This window comes from Prionailurus viverrinus, chromosome B4 (assembly GCF_022837055.1).
Source record: "Prionailurus viverrinus isolate Anna chromosome B4, UM_Priviv_1.0, whole genome shotgun sequence".
Taxonomy (NCBI): Eukaryota; Metazoa; Chordata; class Mammalia; order Carnivora; family Felidae; genus Prionailurus; species Prionailurus viverrinus.
The window spans coordinates 48,589,193-48,609,456 of record NC_062567.1 but is presented as its reverse complement, the minus strand read 5'-3'; the positions used below and the strand labels follow the sequence as shown (position 1 = coordinate 48,609,456).

Sequence of the window (20,264 nt, the reverse complement as noted above, 5' to 3'; positions counted from 1 at the left end):
TGTTCCTATACATTTCTCCCTAACTATAAAAAGACATCATTCCTCCACCCCTGATTGCATCCTTGTGTATTTTATTCTGAGAGACTATCTGGAGAATAAATAACATATATTTACATATTATTATAATTTATTCTTATCATTATCATTGGCATATTAATTGTACACCTACTATATGTGGGATATTTTGCCACACTTTGTATACTTCAATAATAAAAGATATGGTCCCAGTTATTCAGGACTTTTTTTCTTTTGAGAGGGGTCAGAGTAGAGAATTTAATTTTTCCCTATTTAATTTTGTTGTTATTTCTGTAAGAGTAATGTAATCTTCATGTAATCTATAATCTTCACACAAGAGACTGTGACCATTAATTATACTTACAGTTTAGCACTGGAGACACAATTATAGCTTAGATTTGTTTAAAATTTGTATTCATAGTTTACATTTGTCTAAATTTAATATCTATAGCTATTGAAATTGGGAACAACCAAAATAGTTATTGAATTAATCATATAGTCCTATTTTTTTCTCTTCAAATTTTCTCATCAGTAATACCATGATTGTTTTTGCAATTCTTACCTAGAAGTCAGAAGTCCAAGTGCTTCCAAAGGGCAAGAAAATTTCCATCTTCTCAAAATGGTATGCATTTCTGAAACAGTTCTTTCATCCCATCCAGGGGCACTGCCCAAGACCAAAGGAAGGGAGCAGTTTTCATTATTGCAGTAGAAACGATAAAACCATAAGTATCTTCTCTTTTCCTCAGAGAGTCTGCAAAACCAGATTGGAAACTGTAATTTGTTGGAGTTTGCTCCACTAAAAAATGTTACAGAACAAAATTTTACTCAGTGCTTTGACTTTTATTTCTTTACTTTGGAAAACAAGTTCTTTACTTTCTTGGAACAATTTGAGAGTTTATTAGCTTACTTCCCTAACTTTGTTCTTTTATAGAAAAATAAAATAGACTTCAGATATTCATATTTATTTTTTCTTCCTCTTATCTTTGTCACTTAAAAAACAACAACAACAACAACAACAACAACAACAACGTCATTTTGGTTAACAAAATCTATGCCTCCTTTAGGGCTGACCAAGTTTTATCTGAATCCTGCAATGTGTACTACTTAGAACAGAGGTAATCTCTTACCTTCTTTACAAATTAATTTAGACCCAAATGGGCCCGTGAAGAAATGTCATCTTTTAAAGACGATATTCCTTCATCTCAAAGCAAGTTTCATCAGAGTTCAGAAAACTCTGCTCTAAACTTTGAAAACAAAGAAACTCAATTCATCCCTGGATTTGAGCTTTAAATTCTCATATTTAGCTGGAAGTTTGGAGTTAAAATGCCAGTGAATAGGATTTATTTAAATGCCCAAGTGTTTCCCCCTGGAGAATGGTTCCAAACAGAAGATCGAAATCTAGGACTAGGGCCATTGACTTGCTGACAGTTTATCATGTTTTGCTCACACTTCAGCAGAAGCATTCAGAACCACAGTTCAACTGGAGGACAGCATTTCTCACATGACAATGACAGCTTTTGAACACTGTCTCCTCCAAACTGACAATGCTGCTTAGCTTAAGTTAGCTAAAACTTCCAATAAGGATAATGAGAAATATTAAAATGTCTTAAAGGCTTACATTTCTCTACATTTTTAAAAGCCGTCTTCATCTACAAAATAAAAGGGATGGATTATAGAGATTTTTAAAGTATGTTTTGGGCTCCTGTCCTGTTTTGTCACTACCTTCCCCACCAGAGAGTGAGTCCTCAGAAGAAAAAATGCCACGACGAAGTTATTACTAAATTATTATTGAAACAAATGATTTTTCTCTGATTAAGTTTCTTTTTCCCCAATATTGAACAAGACATATTTGTTTTACTTTATTGAAGCATAATTTACATCAAAAGGAATGCACACACGCAGTTCAATAAATTGTTCCAATTATACCACATTCTTGCCAACACTTGATTTTGCCCATTTCAAGATACTATCATTTTAATGGGTGCATAGTGGCGTCTATATCACTAATTTGGGGAGAATTAGAATTGTCATCTTAACAATAGGGAGTATTCTAATCAATGATATGATATAACCTTTTCTTTCATTTCTCTTAGCAAAGTTTTATACTTTTTAGTGTAGAGGTTTTGATGTAAATTGAACTTTAAAACAAAATTTTTCTGTTTTTCACTGAAATACAATTGCATTTTGTACATTGATGTTGAATGCTATGATTTTACTTAATCATGTCATCTGAAAAGAGAGGAAGTTTTATTTCCTTCTTTCCCAGTTTTACACATTTATTTTTCTTACCATAGTGCACCGGCTAGGACTTCCAATACAACATTGAGGAGAAATATTTAGATAGATATCCTTGCTTTCCCATCATAGGAAGAGGGAAAACATTCATTCTTGCACCATTTAATATGATGTTGACTTTAGATTTTTTCCATTGATCTAGATTTAACTCAGGATTTTAAAGTTGAGAAAGTTCCATTCTATTCCTGGTTTCATGAGTTTTTATTATGAATGAGTGTTAAATTTTATCAATTGTTTTTTTCCCTAAATCTATCAAGATGATATAAATTCCTTACATATCTTTTTCCATTTTTAAAATTTTAATCTAGGTGAATCCTTATATTTAAAACATATGACTGTAAACAGAATAAAGTTTTATACTGCTTTTGTAATGTAGGTGACAATTTCTTGCTTTAAGTTAGAGTTTTTATTCTATTTATATTTAACATAACATGGATATAATTGGTTTGATTCTACCACATTGCTATTACTTTGTTGTTGTTCAAATCATTTCTTTGTCCCATTTCCCTTTTTTTTCCTGTCTTCTTTTCAATTTTTTCTTGGTATTTCATTTTTGTTTTCTTCTTAGCCCGTAAATGTGCACTTAAAATTTGGGGGTGTAGTTCTCTAGAGATTTCAGTATTATCTTTCAGTATATCACAGCCAACAGTTGATAAATATTATACTGCCTTATGTATAAGAACCTTAAAACAGTATGTTTCCATTCTTCTATTTCTCATTTTTATTACAGTTATACATTTTAATTTTATATATTATTAAATTTTTTGTCATATTTATTTTTGAGAGAGAGAGAGAGAAGAAAGAGAGAGAGAGAGAGAGAGAGAGACAGGGCATGGGCGGGGGAGGGGTAGAGAGAGAGGGAGACACAGAATTTGAAGCAGGCTCCAGCCTCTGAGCTGTCAGCACAGAGCCGGACACGGGCTCAAATCCATGAACCATGAGATCATGACCTGAGCTGAAGTCGGACACTTAACCAACTGAGCCACCCAGGTGCCCCTTAATTTTATATATTATAAATTCAGCAATACATTATATATTTATATAGTTATAAAAATATAATTATTTTTTAAAGAAATTGTTAAATATGTAAGTAAAAGTAATTTTATTTCCTACCTATTTTCCCTTTATGATGCTTTTCATTTATTCTTATAGTTGGAGCTTCATCTAGTTATCATTTTCTTTCAGCTGGTAGTATTTCCTTTAAGATTTCTATGGTACAGATAAGCTGATCATAAACAAATTCAGCTGTGTTTAACTGAAAATGTTTTCATTCTGCCTTCACTTTTGAAATATAATTTTACTGGTTATAGAATTCTAAGTTGATAGATTTTCTTTTGCCCTTCCTAGATGTAAGATAATATTCTACTATCTTTCAGCTTCCATTGTTTTTGATGAGAAATATGCAATTCATATTATGGTTGTTCCCTGTATGGAATTTGTTCATTTTCTCTAATGCTTTAAAAAAAATTTTTTTAAGTTTATGTATTTATTTTGAAAGAGAGAGAGAGAGCATGCACACAGGGGAAGGGCAGAAAGAGAGGGAGAGAGAGAATCCTAAGCATCTAATCCATGCTGGCAGTGAGGAGCCTGATACGGGGCTTCAACTCATGAACCATGAAATCATGACCTGAGCTGAAATCAACAGCCATACACTTAACTGACTGGGCCACCCAGTGCCCCTAAAAATTTTTATCATATGTTCGGTTTTTAGAAATTTGACTATAATATGGGTATGCATGTGTACTTGATTGGGAGTTGCTAAGTTTCTTATATCTGTGGGTTGGATTTTATATTTTTCACTTTAATTTATTTATTTTTTTTCCTGTGGTTTCAATTTTAAAACAAATTTGTAAAATTTTGACTATTATCACCTTTTCTTTTTGCCTTCATCTTTCTCTCCACTCCTGTGTGTCTAATACATATATTGTCAGTCTAACAGGTCACAAGAATCGATCACTCCTTTTAGGATTATTTTTTTCTGTACTTCAACATGGCTAATTTTCTAGTGCCCTCTCTTCAAGCTCACTGTTGTTTTTTTATTATGAAATCTATTAAGTCTTTCCACTAATTTTTTAAAAATTTAGATATTGTGTTTTTTCCAGCTTTTAAATTTCCTATTTTTTTACTGAGATTTCATTTGTTCAACCATATACATCTTGTTTTTTGGAAATCCATAGATGTCTTTATAACAGTTGTGTTGAAATCATTTTCTACTAATTTTAAAATATCTGGATTTGTTTCTGTTAATTGCTTCCTCCTATCCCAGGCTGTGATTATATATTCTGGAGTCTTCCTATGTCTAGCAATTATTGATTTTATGTTAAATATTTAAAATGCTCCATTTTTGAGAGTCTGCATTTTGCCATCTTTTGGGTGTTGAATGTTTCACTTTTTTTAGTAGGCAGTTCAAGTACTAGCAGATGAGCTTCAGCCTTTTGAGACTTGTTTTTATAATATGTTAGGTTGGGCGTAGCATAGTTTTTAATCTTGGGCTAAAGTACACTTACTCCTAATATGCATCTTTCTGGCTTCTTTATTGAATGCTTGAGGTGTTCTGGGATCTTTCTTCATTCTTATTGGCCAATATTTCTATGTCTCCCAGCATTGTGCAATCTGTGGAATCTGTATCTATTTCACTTCTCCCTGTGGTGGTTCCTTTGCAGGCCCTGCAAACTCTCTACCTGCTCATGAGTAGCTTAGTACTCAGTTACATATTTCTGTAGCTCTTATCCTATACATCTTCCTTCTCTTTACTATTACATACTAGAAATTCCAGCTGCCTCAGCATCATTAAAATCTGATCTCTGCCCACTTTTTTTTTCTTTTTTAAATCTCAGCAAGACCTCTTCTTTGATTATGGCTCCCAGAGCCATAATGTAGAAAGTGCCTCTAGGCTGAAAACCACTTTATTCATGAGCTCACCTCAAGCCCTGTCCAATTTCTGAAATCAGTTATTTCATATGTATTTTCTTGTGTCATATTCCTTTAAGGTAGGAGGATAGGTGCATTTCATGGCTAGAAGTGGAAGCATTAATTTCTTTCAAAACAAATATTTTCCTATCTTTTTTTCTAGAATCTTCTTCATACTAGAAACATTCTTTTACTTGTCATCAAGAATATATATTATTTTAGGGGTGCTGGGGTGGCTCAGTAGGTTAAGCCTCTGACTCTTGCTTTTGGCTCAGGTCATGATCTCGCGGTGTCATGGGTCTGAGCCTCGTGTCAGGCTCTGAGCGCTGACCATGAGGGAGTCTGCTTGGGTTCTTCCTCTCTCCCTCTTTCTCCACCCCTCCCCTACTCACACTCTGTCTCTCTTAAAATAAATAAAAACAAAACCTTTTAAAAATATATATATATTTTTTAAAATTTTTACAAATATTGTAAGTACATTTTAATTGAATTTCATTGAGTCTGAACTTCCTGACTCTGATTACATTTGATCAATTTGAAAGAAGGAATAATTGTCATCAACTAAATGACAAAATGTGGTATTTTGAAATAAATAAATCTGATTCTTTTTTTTAAGTAAATCTATTGTAACACAAGTTTTATCAAATTGAAGGCTGTTCTTTTTCAGAATCCAGAATAAAATTGTCCTGTATTGAGCTTAATAATTGTATTTGAGTAAGTGAAACAGAGGAAAATATTGCTTGTTTTATGTGTAAATTATTAATTTAAGTAGAAACTGAGGACTGAAACAAGTTGAGATTCACTGGGGTAAATTTAAAAACACAAACTCCTAATATTTAAAGGAAGTTACTGTCATTATTTGTTGCTTTGATGTTTTTTTGTTTGGATATATTTAAAATTTCAAAGCATGGCATCTTTTTCATATTTAAAAAATCCCCAATTAAAAATATATTAGTCTGATATGTGACACATTTGTTAAATGTAATCTTTTATATTTTTGAGTAAGTAAGTGGTAGGAAAAGATGCTTCACCTAGTTGACAGTAGTTTAGTATAACAATGGATTATCAAAATGTATCATAAGGACTATGAGAATGTCCATCATTTACAACCCTTAAGGTAACTTTCTATATCAGATACTATGTGAGGGAACTTTATTCATTATAACATTTATTTTACAAGTAGTATTTAAAACAATTTTTCTTAATGTTTATTTATTTTTGAGAGACAGAGACAAAGAACGAGCAGGGGAGGGGCAGAGAAAGACACACACACAGAATCTGAAACAGGATCCAGGCTCTGAGCTGTCAGCACAGAGCCTGATGTGGGGCTCAAAACCACGCTGTGAGATCACGACCTGAGCTGAAGTCTGACGCTTAACCGACTGAGCCACCCAGGCACCACTTACATGCAGTATTTTTAAGCACAGCGTACAGTACTAGAAATATAGTGACAAACAAGATAAATGGGTTTCTTGCTCTCTCAATTCTTACAATTTAATGAGGAAGACAAGGAAAAAATGCATTAATGAAGAAGATGACAATAGATTGTGTTATTTGTGATGATAAAAGGTAATAAGGTAGAGAGTAAAAAGAAAAAGGTCACTAGATAGGGGAGTCAAAGAACTCTTTGAGAAGATCACAGTTCAGTGCACACCTGACCTACAGAGTGAGATGACTCAGTCGTGTGGAGAACTGAAGAAGGAATATTTCAGGTAAAGGGAACAACAAATGAAAAGACCCTGAGACTGGAAGTACATGGAGACTGATGTCACTGGCTTGAGGAAAAGAGTATTACAAAGTGAAAATAGAAATCAGGACAGCAATAAGATTCTCCAAAACAGAACTCTTGATCATACTGAACACTTCAGTCTGAAATGGCCCAAACTTATTCCTTCTCCAGAAAATGACTCTAACATCTGCCCATTCAATTTTTCAAAACTTTGGATCCTCTACTGACTTAACTTGATTTCTTGCTTTCTCAGTTGGCTTATCCCCTAATTGCTATTACTCATCAAGTCATGTCTTCTCAGCTTGCAAAACACGTCTCCCAAATCTAGCCATTTCTACCAATGTCCGTTGTCATCACCCTAGTCTTAACCACCATGACCTCTTGCTTTAAAAAATTATATCAACCTTCTTGCTCTACTGCTTCCATTCTTTCTTTCTCTACAATACATTCTTCAACTTGTGGTACAAAGATCACTCAAAAAGATTATTTAGATCACATTACTCTCTTGTTCAAAATATTTAAACAATTTCTTATTCTTGGAATAAAAAGCTTTATCACATTATATATCATCACAGTATATACTTAAAAAGTTACTTCTTAAGTTTTATGCTTTTGCATGCTATTAATGAGCACCATCAGTGATGGATTAGATATTACCAAGTAGAAAATACCAATATCACTAGTTCTCTTATAGTTCTTCCTGGGATTTGATATCATTTTTCAGAGAATGAGTGCTTGACAAAATTTAAGTACGCATTAGCCACTAATTTAGTACTATTAAAACATGATTTATATCTATTCTTTTTAAATATGCATAAAAATTAAATGTTGCTTTTTCCAATATACTAAAACAACTTTCTACTCAGTTGAAGGATGGTTGAGCAATGGTTTCTCATTGTTAAACACTGAAATATATCTAATCAGTCTCTGCTTTGTTGTACCAAACTAAATGATTTCCAATCTTTTTATTCATCCTTTGACTAAAGTTAAAGTTGCTAAATGCCATGGGAGAAAAATCTTTAAAAAACATAAAAATTCTAATTTAGCTCCTAAATATTAATTGATCATCCAACAGCTGTCACTTTAGAAAATGAAAGGAGGGGCGCCTGGGTGGCGCAGTCGGTTAAGCGTCCGACTTCAGCCAGGTCACGATCTCGCGGTCCGTGAGTTCGAGCCCCGCGTCGGGCTCTGGGCTGATGGCTCGGAGCCTGGAGCCTGTTTCCGATTCTGTGTCTCCCTCTCTCTCTGACCCACCCCCGTTCATGCTCTGTCTCTCTCTGTCCCAAAAATAAATAAACGTTGAAAAAAAAAAAATTAAAAAAAAAAAAAAAAAAAAAGAAAATGAAAGGAGTTTTGTTAGAAGGTTCACTCTTTTTTTTTTTTTTTTCCAACGTTTATTTATTTTTGGGACAGAGAGAGACAGAGCATGAACGGGGGAGGGGCAGAGAGAGAGAGGGAGACACAGAATCGGAAACAGGCTCCAGGCTCCGAGCCATCAGCCCAGAGCCTGATGCGGGGCTCGAACTCACGGACCGCAAGATCATGACCTGGCTGAAGTCGGACGCTTAACCGACTGCGCCACCCAGGCGCCCCACAGAAGGTTCACTCTTTAAAGATACCAGTGCTTCCAATATGGTTGTTGGTATTATGAACATCAGGCAAAATTCACTCACAAGACCTGGGTCACTTACAGTAAGGGAGACTGTTTCTGTGAAAGTCTGGAAATATGTTTTAAACACTCTTTTGGTGGTTCTTCTGGTTTACTTCTATTCTCTTCAGAATCAAGTTTCATATACTCCCACTCAGTAGCTGGAAAAGCAATCTGAAATAAAAAAAAAAAAGATTTGTCATGTATTGAATACCTCAAAATGCACCATTAATTTAATCTCTATCTTAGGTTTGTAGAAACTAAAGGAAAATTCCTCTGTGTCTGTGCTCTTTATTACTTAAAAATATTTTTTTTTTTTAATTTTTTTTTTTTTCAACGTTTATTTATTTTGGGGACAGAGAGAGACAGAGCATGAACAGGGGAGGGGCAGAGAGAGAGGGAGACAGAGCATCTGAAACAGGCTCCAGGCTCTGAGCCATCAGCCCAGAGCTTGACGCGGGGCTCGAACTCCCGGACCGTGAGATCGTGACCTGGCTGAAGTCGGACGCTTAACCGACTGCGCCACCCAGGTGCCCCTTAAAAATATTTTTAAAAGAATCATTAGGGTTTGAACTTGGTATTAAAATAGACATGGTATTTGGAAAATACTCAATTATTTATATAAATGGTATAAATTAGTAATCTGTAATGTTGTCTGAGGAAAAATGAGAAAAATAATAAGAATATTTGAGGTTTCATAAATTTAAATATTATGTTTTTGTTTAATGCTGAAATTATCCTTTCTACATTTCAGTATCAAAATGTGTTTCTATTATTAAATGATAAAAATTGCAAATGGTAATTATAAATTTTCATGTAAACACCTGGGAATAGAAAAATAATTACTTTATGTTGGTTTCTTCCTCAGGAATCTACAGGGCTATGAACGACTCTGTAGACATGTAATCTCTGGTAAAGATCTGTTTTGCAAGTGTATAACCAAATAGAGTATTTTTGCTCTGGCTCTATCATTTAGCTTTATAGATACGGCTAGAATTCAGGCCTTTTTTTTGGGCAGAATATGCTTTCCATTAAATCATGTTTCAGTGAAAATATGATTCTAGTAAATAAAAAAACAGTTAACAAAATATACAGTTTCAAATTATGTAAATGAGCTACATATTTTAGTGCTCCATATGTGTGTTTAATGTTTTAATACATTTTTTTCATATTGAAAAATGTAAATAATTTTTCTTTGCTGAACTACGTTCATTTGGGATCTCAGAGAAAATTGAGGAACACTATAAGGTAGACTGTAGGATATAGTTTGAAATACAGTTGAATCTATTTGGGTTATTTACTAGAAAAAAGTTTTAGCAATTTTATAACCTCTACAATTTGTTGCTACATTATTTTTTGGTATAATTTTTGTTATACTGTACCACTTATTACTCCAACATGATAAAAGAACTAAGTCACAGAATAAAAATATTATAATAAATTCTGCCTCTTGAAAAAAAAAGATTAATTTGGGTGTCTTAGAGAGAAGTAACTCTAATATTAGCAGGCTACAAGTTACTCTTTGCATGCCCAAATATTTTTAAACACATGAAATAAAAATACTAGAAATCAGGGCACCTGGGTGGTTTAGTCAGTTAAGTGTCTGACTCTTGATTTCAGCTCAGGTCATGATCTCATGGTTCGTGAGATCAAGCCCCATGTCAGGCTCGGTACTGACAGCATGGAGCCTTGGAATTCTCACTCTCCCTCTCTCTCTGCCTCTCCCCTGCTCACATGCACTCTCGCTCTCTCTCTCTCTCTCTCTCTCAAAATAAATAAACTTAAAAAAATACTGGAAATAGTATTTGATGAGCTAGTTCCCTTTCATGTTGGTTTTAAGTAGAGGGCAGGGTGGGTGAGGAAACTAAAGCTATTGGATGAAAATATAGAAATATCCCTTTGCACAAATATATAATAAATTATTTGATATATTTCACTTACAAATTTTAAATTTCTGATATATGAGTGACACCTTATACAAATTGCATTATCTCATATGTTATGAAGATAAAATTACTGGTTCTTGAGCCATTGATAGAAAAGACTAGAATTTCTCTCAGATGACGTTTGTTCTAATTTTTCACAGAAGTGAAGTTCCCCTAAAGTGTATGTCATTATATTTGCTCTAGAATTTTTTTTGGGTACCACGGATTATGGAGGATATAAAAAGTATCCTCACCTTCAGAGAACTTAAAGCCTAATTAAGAAGACTGTGGTCTTCTGTGATTATGATTAATTAAGCCTGCCTTTGGTCTCAAAATTATTTTTAATGGAGCAATCCCGGAGATCTCAAATGTCTCCATTGCATGTGCCATGATACCTATTTGTTACATTCCTGCCTCAAGCATTGAGGATATACTCCTGATTTCAAGAGCAATAACAACAAAAAATTATGAGGCTCTTTCTTCTGGGGTATGGGAAAATATTCAGACCTGATCATCAACCCTCTGATTCACACCTCCTTATATATTTGGGTATTGGTTTCTTGTGTTTGGTTTATCTATCTTGTTTCACTTCCTCTCCTCATCCTTCTTCATTTACACTTGACCACCATGATTCCTACTATGATTTCATGACTTGGAATGCCTTGAAGGAGCTTCTGTGAATGTCCCTAGCATCCATGGCCATAGGTGCCCATGGGCCTAGCGTGGGGCCCCATGATTCTGTCAGCTTGTTCAAAGAACTACTCTCTAGACTGTAGGTGTATTTTGGATTTTATAAGGCACACAAATATTAGACCAGAAGGGCTATAGTAGTTCAGGGGCAAGAAAGCATACCTACCAACTGGATGGCAGTTTTGGTAAGTCTTAAGGAAGGAGTTGTAAAAGAGGGACACATAAGACACTTCAGCAGAGATGGTAAAAAAAACAAAACAAAACAAAACAAAACAAAACAAATCTCTGATACATTAGGATGCAAATGTACTGTGTTCAAAGGACTCATATCAATAATAAGAATGTTGCCTCCCCCTAACATTGTTGATAATGAAAAGTAAGACTGTAATAAAATGTTAGGTAAAGTAAAATACTTTGGGTGAGTGAGTAAGGAAGAACTGGTTTAAGAAGAAGGCCACTTAGGGGTGCCTGGATGGCTCCACCAGTTAAGTGTCTGACTTGATTTTGGCTTAGGTCATGATCTTACGTAGATTGAGCCCTGCATCAGACTCCCTGTAGTGACAGTGCAGAGCCTGCTTGGGACTCTCTCTCTCCCTCTCTCTCTCTCTCTGCCCCTTCCCCACTCATGCTTCTGTCTCTCTTTTTCAAAATAAATAAATAAACTTAAAAAAAGAAGAAGAAGGCCACTTACATAAAAGGAAAAACCATACACTCTAGTATCTGGATTCTAATAAGTGGACCAAAGTGTTAAGTTTAGAAACATCTGTAGATTGGGTTATTATAGTGATCAGAGGTATAGATGCACAGCATCAATTTTAGAAATATTAGATATCAGGTACTATGCTGGATTCTGGGGATAAAACACTCAATGCTTTCAGAAATCAAGAAGTCAATAGGAAAAACAAGTCAATGAGAAAGAAATATGTGGCCCATGTGTTGAAAAAAATCTTATTGGTTATTATGTGAACACAGAGGAAGGGCACTTAACCCCACTTGGGGTAGAAACAGAGGAAGGCATGTGGGAGATATTCCTATGGGAGGGCCTGTGGATTCTAAAAGATGAATATTAATTACACAAAGTCAGAGGAGGGGTGGGCAGTGGATGGTGAAAGGAAGAGGGAGGGCACACTGCAAGAGGAAACTGTATTTGTAAATGCACATAAGCTAAAAGCAGGACAGTGCATGTCAGAAACAACATTTTCAAAGTAGCTGGAGCTTGAAGTGTCAGACAAGGAATGGTAAGAAAAACAATGTGTGTGTGGGGGGGGTCATACTGTAAAGCATGACTTAATTCTCTAGGTAGTGTTCAGTTATTGAAGAGTATAAATATAAGAGTAGCAGGTTCAAATTTAAGTTTTAGAAGGATCACATATGGATTCTGAATGAGAGAATGACAAAGCTAAAGGCAAAGAAACCAGCTAAACTGTTGTAACCTAGGAGGGAATTTCTGAACTAGGGCAGATGTGGCAAATTGAGAGGATACACTTGGGGAACATATGGGTGATAAATTGACAAGATACAGTATATACTGATTGAGTAGGGATAAACAAGGAGGAGGCAAATGAAACAAGTGAGGGTATATGGGGGACATAAACATAAATAATTCAGGGGTGAAAGTAATTTGGAGAGGAAGGTGAGCTCAGTTTGGGATATGTTGTCTTTGAAGCTGTCTACGGAATATCCAGTTGGGAGTTTTAGCAGGTATATGGCCATATTTGCCTGAAGCTTGTGGTGTGAAAGAACCTGAACTAGAGATAGACTAAGAAATGAACCTGGATACATACTGTGAACAAAACCTTAGTAATGAATGAGAGCTAGCAATTCCAGTGCTATGTATGTGTATGTGTATTGTATATGTCTATGTCTATGTGTATATATGTCTATGTCTATATATATATATATATATATATATATATATCTCCAAGATAAATGAAAACATATTCTCTACACACAAACTTGTACACAAATGTTCACAGTAGTGCTATCTTAATAGTCAAAAGGTAGAAACAATCTAAATGCATATCAACTAATGAATGGATAAATGAAATGTAGTATGTCCATACAATATAATATTATTCAATAACAAAAAAGGAATGAATACTGATATATGCTCCAATATAGATGAACTTTGAAACATTATGCTAAGTGAAAGAAGCCAGTCGCAATAGACCAAGTATTATATTATTTGATCTATATGAAATGTGCAGAATAGGAAAATCTATAGAGACAAAAAGTAGATTAGTAGTTTCTTAGAGTTGGAGAAAATGGAGGAATAGGAGGTGATAGTTGAAGTTATGGGATTTCTATTTAAAGTGATGAAATGCTCTAAAATTGATGTTGATGATAATTGTACGTATCTTTGAAAAAACTAAAAAAAAAACCTCAAAATACTATATTGCACACTTTAAATGGGAAGATTATATGGTATGTGAATTTTATCTCAAGAAAGCTTTTTAAGAAATTTTTCCAGGGAGAGTATATATACTGAGAATAGCATTGGGTAGCAGATGGAACCTTTGAGAACTTGTCAACAGAGAGGATTAGCAGAAAGGGAGCCTGGGAAGGAAACAGAAAGGATAATGAGAGAAGAATATTCTGTAATGGGGAAGAGAGAGTGCCAAAAGTTGCAGAGGGGGCTAGTATGAAGAGAAGTGAAACCACTGGATAGGCCAACTAGGAATAACAAGTAAACCAGAATATAGTGAATGTAGACATGAATAGGGGGATGGGGTAGTAGAGGAATATAGAATAGAGCAAGTGCAACATTGATTAAAACTCTGCTTTTGGTTCTTAAATTGTGATAGAGCCACTGTACTACATTGTATACAGGGAGAGGTAGGAAGTTGATCCAGGTAAATGGAATCATGCAATAATCTGTCTCCATTTCTGAACTCAGATCTACTTCACACCATTCACTGCTTCTGGTCTGTGCGTCAGCCATAGAACCCCCTCCCCTCCAAAAAAATGATGGACTTGAGGGATTCAGGTTCTGTGCCATATCACATCCCTTATCATACTAGGGTGGCTACCATGTGGCAGTAACTGTCTGTCTAATAAAGACGATCAGAAAAGTACAATCTTAAAGAAGTTGGATAGGCATAGTGTAACCCTTTCATTTTACAGAGGTGAAAATAGGTTTGGTGATTTGTTCAAGGTCATAAAGTTTTTTGTTAAAGAGCTAAGACTATAATCTAGATTTTCTAACTCTGAGCCTGATGTCTTTTCCCTGAGACCCATCTTGATTCCTTAACACAAACACTGGTTGCAGAACTCTAATTTCCTCACTATAATCTTTAGGTTGAAAGATTCTGCTCTAAATTTAGCTGTGTATAATTAGAGTGATTTTGGTCCTTAAGGGTTTTAACTTTAATACCTTAATAACTCCTATTTTATTTTGTATATTTCATCATTAATTAAAAATATCCTGAGAAGTTTCCTTGTATGTCTATACAATTTGAAATTATTTTATAAAAATTTATTGATTTAACTTTTTGCATACTTTTGAGTGATTTACATGCCTCTCCTTTTTTATGTAAGATAAATTTAGTTATGGCTCCAGATGTCTACTTGAAAATCTATGCTGCTATTGAATACTTGAAACTTGTCCGTATATTCCACTTGCCAGGATCTGTGTTCTAAAGGAGCTATTCCTCTCATCTGAGAAGAATCATCTGTTAGTCTCCCTTCTTCTTCCACCCCCACTACTCCTGATAAAAACCCTTCTAATCATAACTTTATATCCTCAAAGCTCTGGTAATGATCAGACTTGGAAGATTCTCATTAAGCTGAGGTAGTTTGAATCTGGCAAGGAATAGTCTGATAAAAAAATGCATTGTCCTCTTAAAAGAAGGTAGTTTTCCTGTTACAATGGGACATCTACTAATCAATAAGCCATCATATGTTGAGTGTCTATGATGTTGTGCCAAGATCGAGCAAACACTTGTTCATCATCATGTCTGTAAATTGGAAATGGACCTTTGGTTACTTCTTGGTGAGGACTTATTTCAGAGTGGAAGCCACATTTTTATTGGTATTATTTTTCTCTTCCAGTTTCAGCATCTTGCTATCCATCTTGCTAAACATTGTCCCTCACCCTGAGCCTAGAAACTTAAGAGCTTAGAGGCTCCACTATCTTTCTTTAGAGCAACTATGCTCAACTGAGGGCAACTTTATTCCCTCGAGGACATCTGACAATATCAAGAGGCAGTTTTAATTGATTTAGGTGCTACCAGCACGTTAGTAGATAGAAGCCAAAGATACTCCTAAATGTCCCACAATGCATAATACAGCCCTCAAAACAGAGTTATTTGGCCCAAAATGTCATTGGTACTCAACTGAGGTTGAGAAATCCAGTTCTAGAGTGCTATCCAGATAGCAGTTCTCAGTTTTTCCTCATAGATACGGAAAGTTCACATTCCCTGCACTTCCATATATGGGAGTGGCCATGCTTCATGTATCAGATCAATATGATCACTTATAATGATGAACACACAAGGAGCTCTCAGCAGTAAGGACCAAAGCTCAGAATCATTAGCCACCTCTTATTCATGATTACAAATCACAGAAAGAAGAGAGACCTTAAGAAAAAAAAAAGTATGTTGGATAGATTTTGTTTGAAGTTTCTCCCCCACTGCTGAGCTAATCACTAGTCATACAGGAAACACAAACTTGAAGTATTTTAAGGAAACAAGACACAATGCAGAGACAGGTGTAAGGTATCAAGTTAATAATATACACCAATGACTGTTTTCAGACAATGGACAGGAAAATGAATACACATAATGAATATACTAATGACAATGCTCCATCCCTTTCCTTTATGATCATGTTTGGTGGAGAATGGCTTGAAATTGCTATTATGTAAGCTGGGAGAAAAGTGCTTTGAGAGTACTGGATACAAAATAAAAGCACCAGAGGTTTTATGAATCCCAGCAGGTTAGAGAAAGAGAAGACTATTAAAATGTGTGATCCTAGAATAAAATTGTTTCTATAATTGACAAGCTACTCATCAACCAATACTTGCCATGAATACTTTTTTTTTCCTTGCCATACATATTTTAATCTCATAGTCTGACACTTACCTGTAGGGTCACTGGGGATGGCTGGCTTATATCCCATACTCCTGGAGCTATCATTTCTATGGGAGGCTCACTCTGTAATGTCATGCTGAATAGCATAGACCCGAGAATGGACTTGCTACAAAAGACAACACATACAGACATACAGGAGTCACTTCATAAGGGAAGTTATTATAATCTATAAATATTTTCTTTTGAAATATAAACATAACCAGCTATTTTAGTGGCTTCATTCAGTAGCTAGAAAGGAATACAATATTCTATAAGCCTAGAAACTGATTAGTAGTTAATTTCTAATATACCACATGCATGGCTATGTTCACAGATAGCTACATTTATTTTCCACATGAGAAAACTGTTTCCAAAATAGTTTCTGACAGGTAGAATTTTTCCTTAATTTCCAACAATATTGATTACAAGATAAGACTAAGAATCTTAGATTTATATTCTTGGAGTTATGAGTGCCTCAAATCAATGAAGACATCAACTCTTCAGAACATTTTTTGCTCCACAAAATGACTAAATTCCTTGGGCATCATTAAAGGTATGAGCTCTAAATTTATAGAAAGAAAAGATTTAAATTAGCATATGATCTGCAGATTCAAAATAGTTGTACTTCACAGAGGAAATGCTTCTAAATAGAAAGATTTTTCATAGTCTGAATGTTTAAAAATAGGTTGTATTAACATTGTAAATGAGAGTGAATACAAGAAGCCTTTAGACAGGAAGAATTCATGGATGGTTTTAACAGCTTCAGTAACATCCAAATCCATAGATCCATATAGGAATTAAAAGAGAATCTACATGTGATTATATATATGAATTAGATATTGATAAAATGTTCCAATTGATCAGAGAAGACAGTCTCTGACTTTAACATACCAAAATAAAAATGTCAGCAAGTCAACAAAAATTAAATTTAAGTTTATAAAGAACTTTAAGGCATCAAGTGAGTCTTTTGAAAACAGTATTAGAGTGGGGAGGAGCTAAAATGGCAGAGTAGTAGGAAGACCCTAGGCTTGCTTCATCCCTTGAACACAGTTAGATAAATGTCAAATCATTATGAATACCTAAGAAATCGAACTAAGGAAAGCAGAAAAAAACTTTACAAATAGAAGGAGAGAGGAGGACACATTGTGGAAGGTAGGAGGTGTGGAGACATGGTTTTGGGGAGAAACAGATCACAGGTGCTGTAGAGAGGAGAGAGCCCTGGTTGTGGAGACATGGGGAGAGAGAAGAGCACATAGGGGATCACACAAGGAAAACACTTCCCCAAAGCCACTGAGTGGGAAAACAAGAGGGGCTGATTTTCATGAGTATTTGCAACCAGTGGCGCTCAAAGACTAGAGTTTTAGAGGTCCATGACATGGGTGGTGTAAAGCCTTGAGGGTACTGCAGCATTACTGTAGAGTGGGCAGGCAGGTAACCCAGAGGTAGAGGGTTCAATCTGTGGATCACCTCAAATATACTGGGAGAGACAGTTCACCCCTTCTTAGAGTGTATCTGAGAGAGGTGGCATTGTCTCTCTGGGGACAAAAGGAGCCAGCAGGCACCAATTCCCTTTCCCTCCCCTCAGCATAGGTGCAGAGACACTTGTTGAGGGCAGCTAACTCAGACACTGGCTGCTTAGTGTGTTTTGTTCCAAATTCTACACTTCTGAGCTCTTGTGCACATGCCTTTCTGGTCAAACCCATACCAATCCCAGTGCAGTGAGATTGTCCCCCAGAAGACCAGCACAGATCCCTGACACACTAGCTCCCTAAAGTTTGGAATTTTAAAACTCAGTCGGGACAGAGCAAAAAGTCCATTGCACTTGTCCAGGCAGGCACTAACTTGAAGACAGATAATGTGAAAATAGCGGTCTGAAAAACACCTATAACACACAAGGGGAAGTATCTGCTCTTTTGGGAGGGCTTTCCTGACAACAGCAAGCCTGAATTTCTCTCTCCAGGGACAAAGGAGTGGGCTGGTGCCCTTTCCCTTCCTTTCCCCTCAGCATAAACTAACTTTAGTAAACAGCACAGGGCCAACACTAGCTGCCTAACCTGTATACTCCAACTCCCACCTCCCTGAGCTCTTGCTGTACTGCTTTTCTAGAGAAAGTGTGCCTGAGAACCAGCATGGTGCGTCTCTCTGCCAGAAGACCAGTGCAACCCCCCTGCATGCACCCCATCTACTGACCATAGAGTTCTGCAAAGCATCAGCTCTAGTGGAAATAGATTCAGGTCTTTTTTTAACAGGCAGGTCAGAGCATACCTAGGTAAATCTCACCACACTCTGGCCAAGGTACAAACACTCCCCACTACAGGCAAGGAGAAACCCTGCAGAGGACTGACCTGAGGGAGAGCAGCCATAACACAGGGGCAGAGTGTGTGAAGCATACACCAAAGATACTTCCTGAAGTGCCAGGTCCTGAACATTTTATGACCTCTTCTTCTTCATAAAGCTATTACTCTCAGAGGCAGGAAACATTATAGGCTTTCCGAACACAGAAGAATACAAAGATCTAAACAAAATGCCAAGATAAGGAATTCATCCCAAAGGAAAGAACAAGAAAAGGTCATGGCCAGGGATATAATTGAAACTGATATAAGTAATATGCCTGATCCAGAATTTAAAGCAAACAATCATAAGAATACTATCTGGACTTGAAAAGGCACCAAGGACTTCCTTACTACAAAGATAAAACAACTTAAAAACAATCAAGCCAAAATGAAAAATTCAGTAACTGAGATTTGAAATCAACTGGAGCAATGACCACAAAGATGGAAGAAGCAGGGAATTGAATAAGTGACAGAGAAAATAGAATTATTGAAAATAATGAGGTTGATCAAAAGAGGGAAGCAAAAATCTTGGACATGAAAGTAGACTTAGAGAACTCAGTGATGCCATAAAGCATAATAACATTCGTATCATAGGAGTACCAGAAGACAAAGAGGGAAAAGGGGGCAGAAGGTTTACTTGAGGAACTAATAGCTGAGAAACTTCCCTAATCTGGGGAAGGAAACAAACTTCCAAATACAGGAAGCACAGAGAGTTCCCATCAAAATCAACAAAAGCAGGCCAACAGCAAGACACATAGTAGTTAAATTTGCCAAATAGAGTGGTAAAGAAAAATCTTAAAAACAGCAAAATAAAAGAATTCATAGGGAAGACAAATAAGGTTAGTAGCAGCTCTCTCCACAGAGACTTGGCAGGCCAGAAGGCAGTGGCATAGTATATTCATCATGCTGAACGCAAAACCCAACAACCAAAAATATTCTATCCAGTAAGGCTATCTATCATTTAGAATAGAAGCATAGAAAGAGTTTCCCAGACAAAAAAAAAAAAAAAAAAAAACTAAAGGAGTTTGTGTTCATGAAACTAGTCCTGCCAGAAGTATAGGAGACTTTTTGAGTAGGAAAAAGAAACAGAAAATCTCTAGAAACAATGACAAAATAAGCATTAAAATGGCATTATATTCATATCTATCAGTAATTACTCTGAATGTAAATGGACTAAATGTTCCAAACAAAAGACCCACGTGTGTCAGAATGGATAAAAAAAAAAACAAGACTCATCTATATGCTGCCTACAAGAGACTCATTTTAGACCTAAAGACACCTATGGATTCAAAGTAATGGGATGAAGAAATATTTTGTATGCAAATAGATGTCAAAAGAAAGCCAGAGCAGCAATAATTTTGTGCGACAAAATACATTAAAAAAATTTTTAACGTTTATTTATTATTGAGAGACAGAGAGAGACAGAAAATGAGCAGGGAGGGGCCAAGAGACAAGGAGACACAGAATCTGAAGCAGGCTCCAGGCTCTGAGCTGTCAGCACAGAGCCCGACGTGGGGCTCGAACTCACAAACTGAGATCATGACCTGAGCTAAAGGCAGATGCCCAACCGACTGAGCCACCCAGGCATCCGTGGTAAAATACATTTTAAAACCAAAAACTATAACAAGAGATGAGGAGAGCACTGTATCA

The 20,264-nt window shown here is 35.7% G+C and overlaps 1 protein-coding gene across 6 annotated transcripts in view; it reads right to left on the bottom strand.

Moving 5' to 3' along the window:
- PIK3C2G (phosphatidylinositol-4-phosphate 3-kinase catalytic subunit type 2 gamma) overlaps positions 1-20,264 on the bottom strand; it is a 355,118-nt gene that overhangs the window by 217,197 nt on the left and 117,657 nt on the right. For 5 of the 6 annotated variants that reach the window (XR_007154196.1, XM_047868249.1, XM_047868252.1 and 2 more), the window contains 3 exons: positions 16,294-16,408; positions 8,641-8,771; positions 578-766 (listed from right to left, as the gene is read on the bottom strand). Coding sequence is in view for 5 of the 6 variants with exons in the window: in XM_047868249.1 (XP_047724205.1) it covers positions 578-766; positions 8,641-8,771; positions 16,294-16,408 (435 nt within the window). In the remaining variant the exon portion in view is untranslated. The remainder of the gene's footprint in view (positions 1-577; positions 767-8,640; positions 8,772-16,293; positions 16,409-20,264) is intronic. The other variant, XM_047868251.1, reaches the window with a different exon arrangement.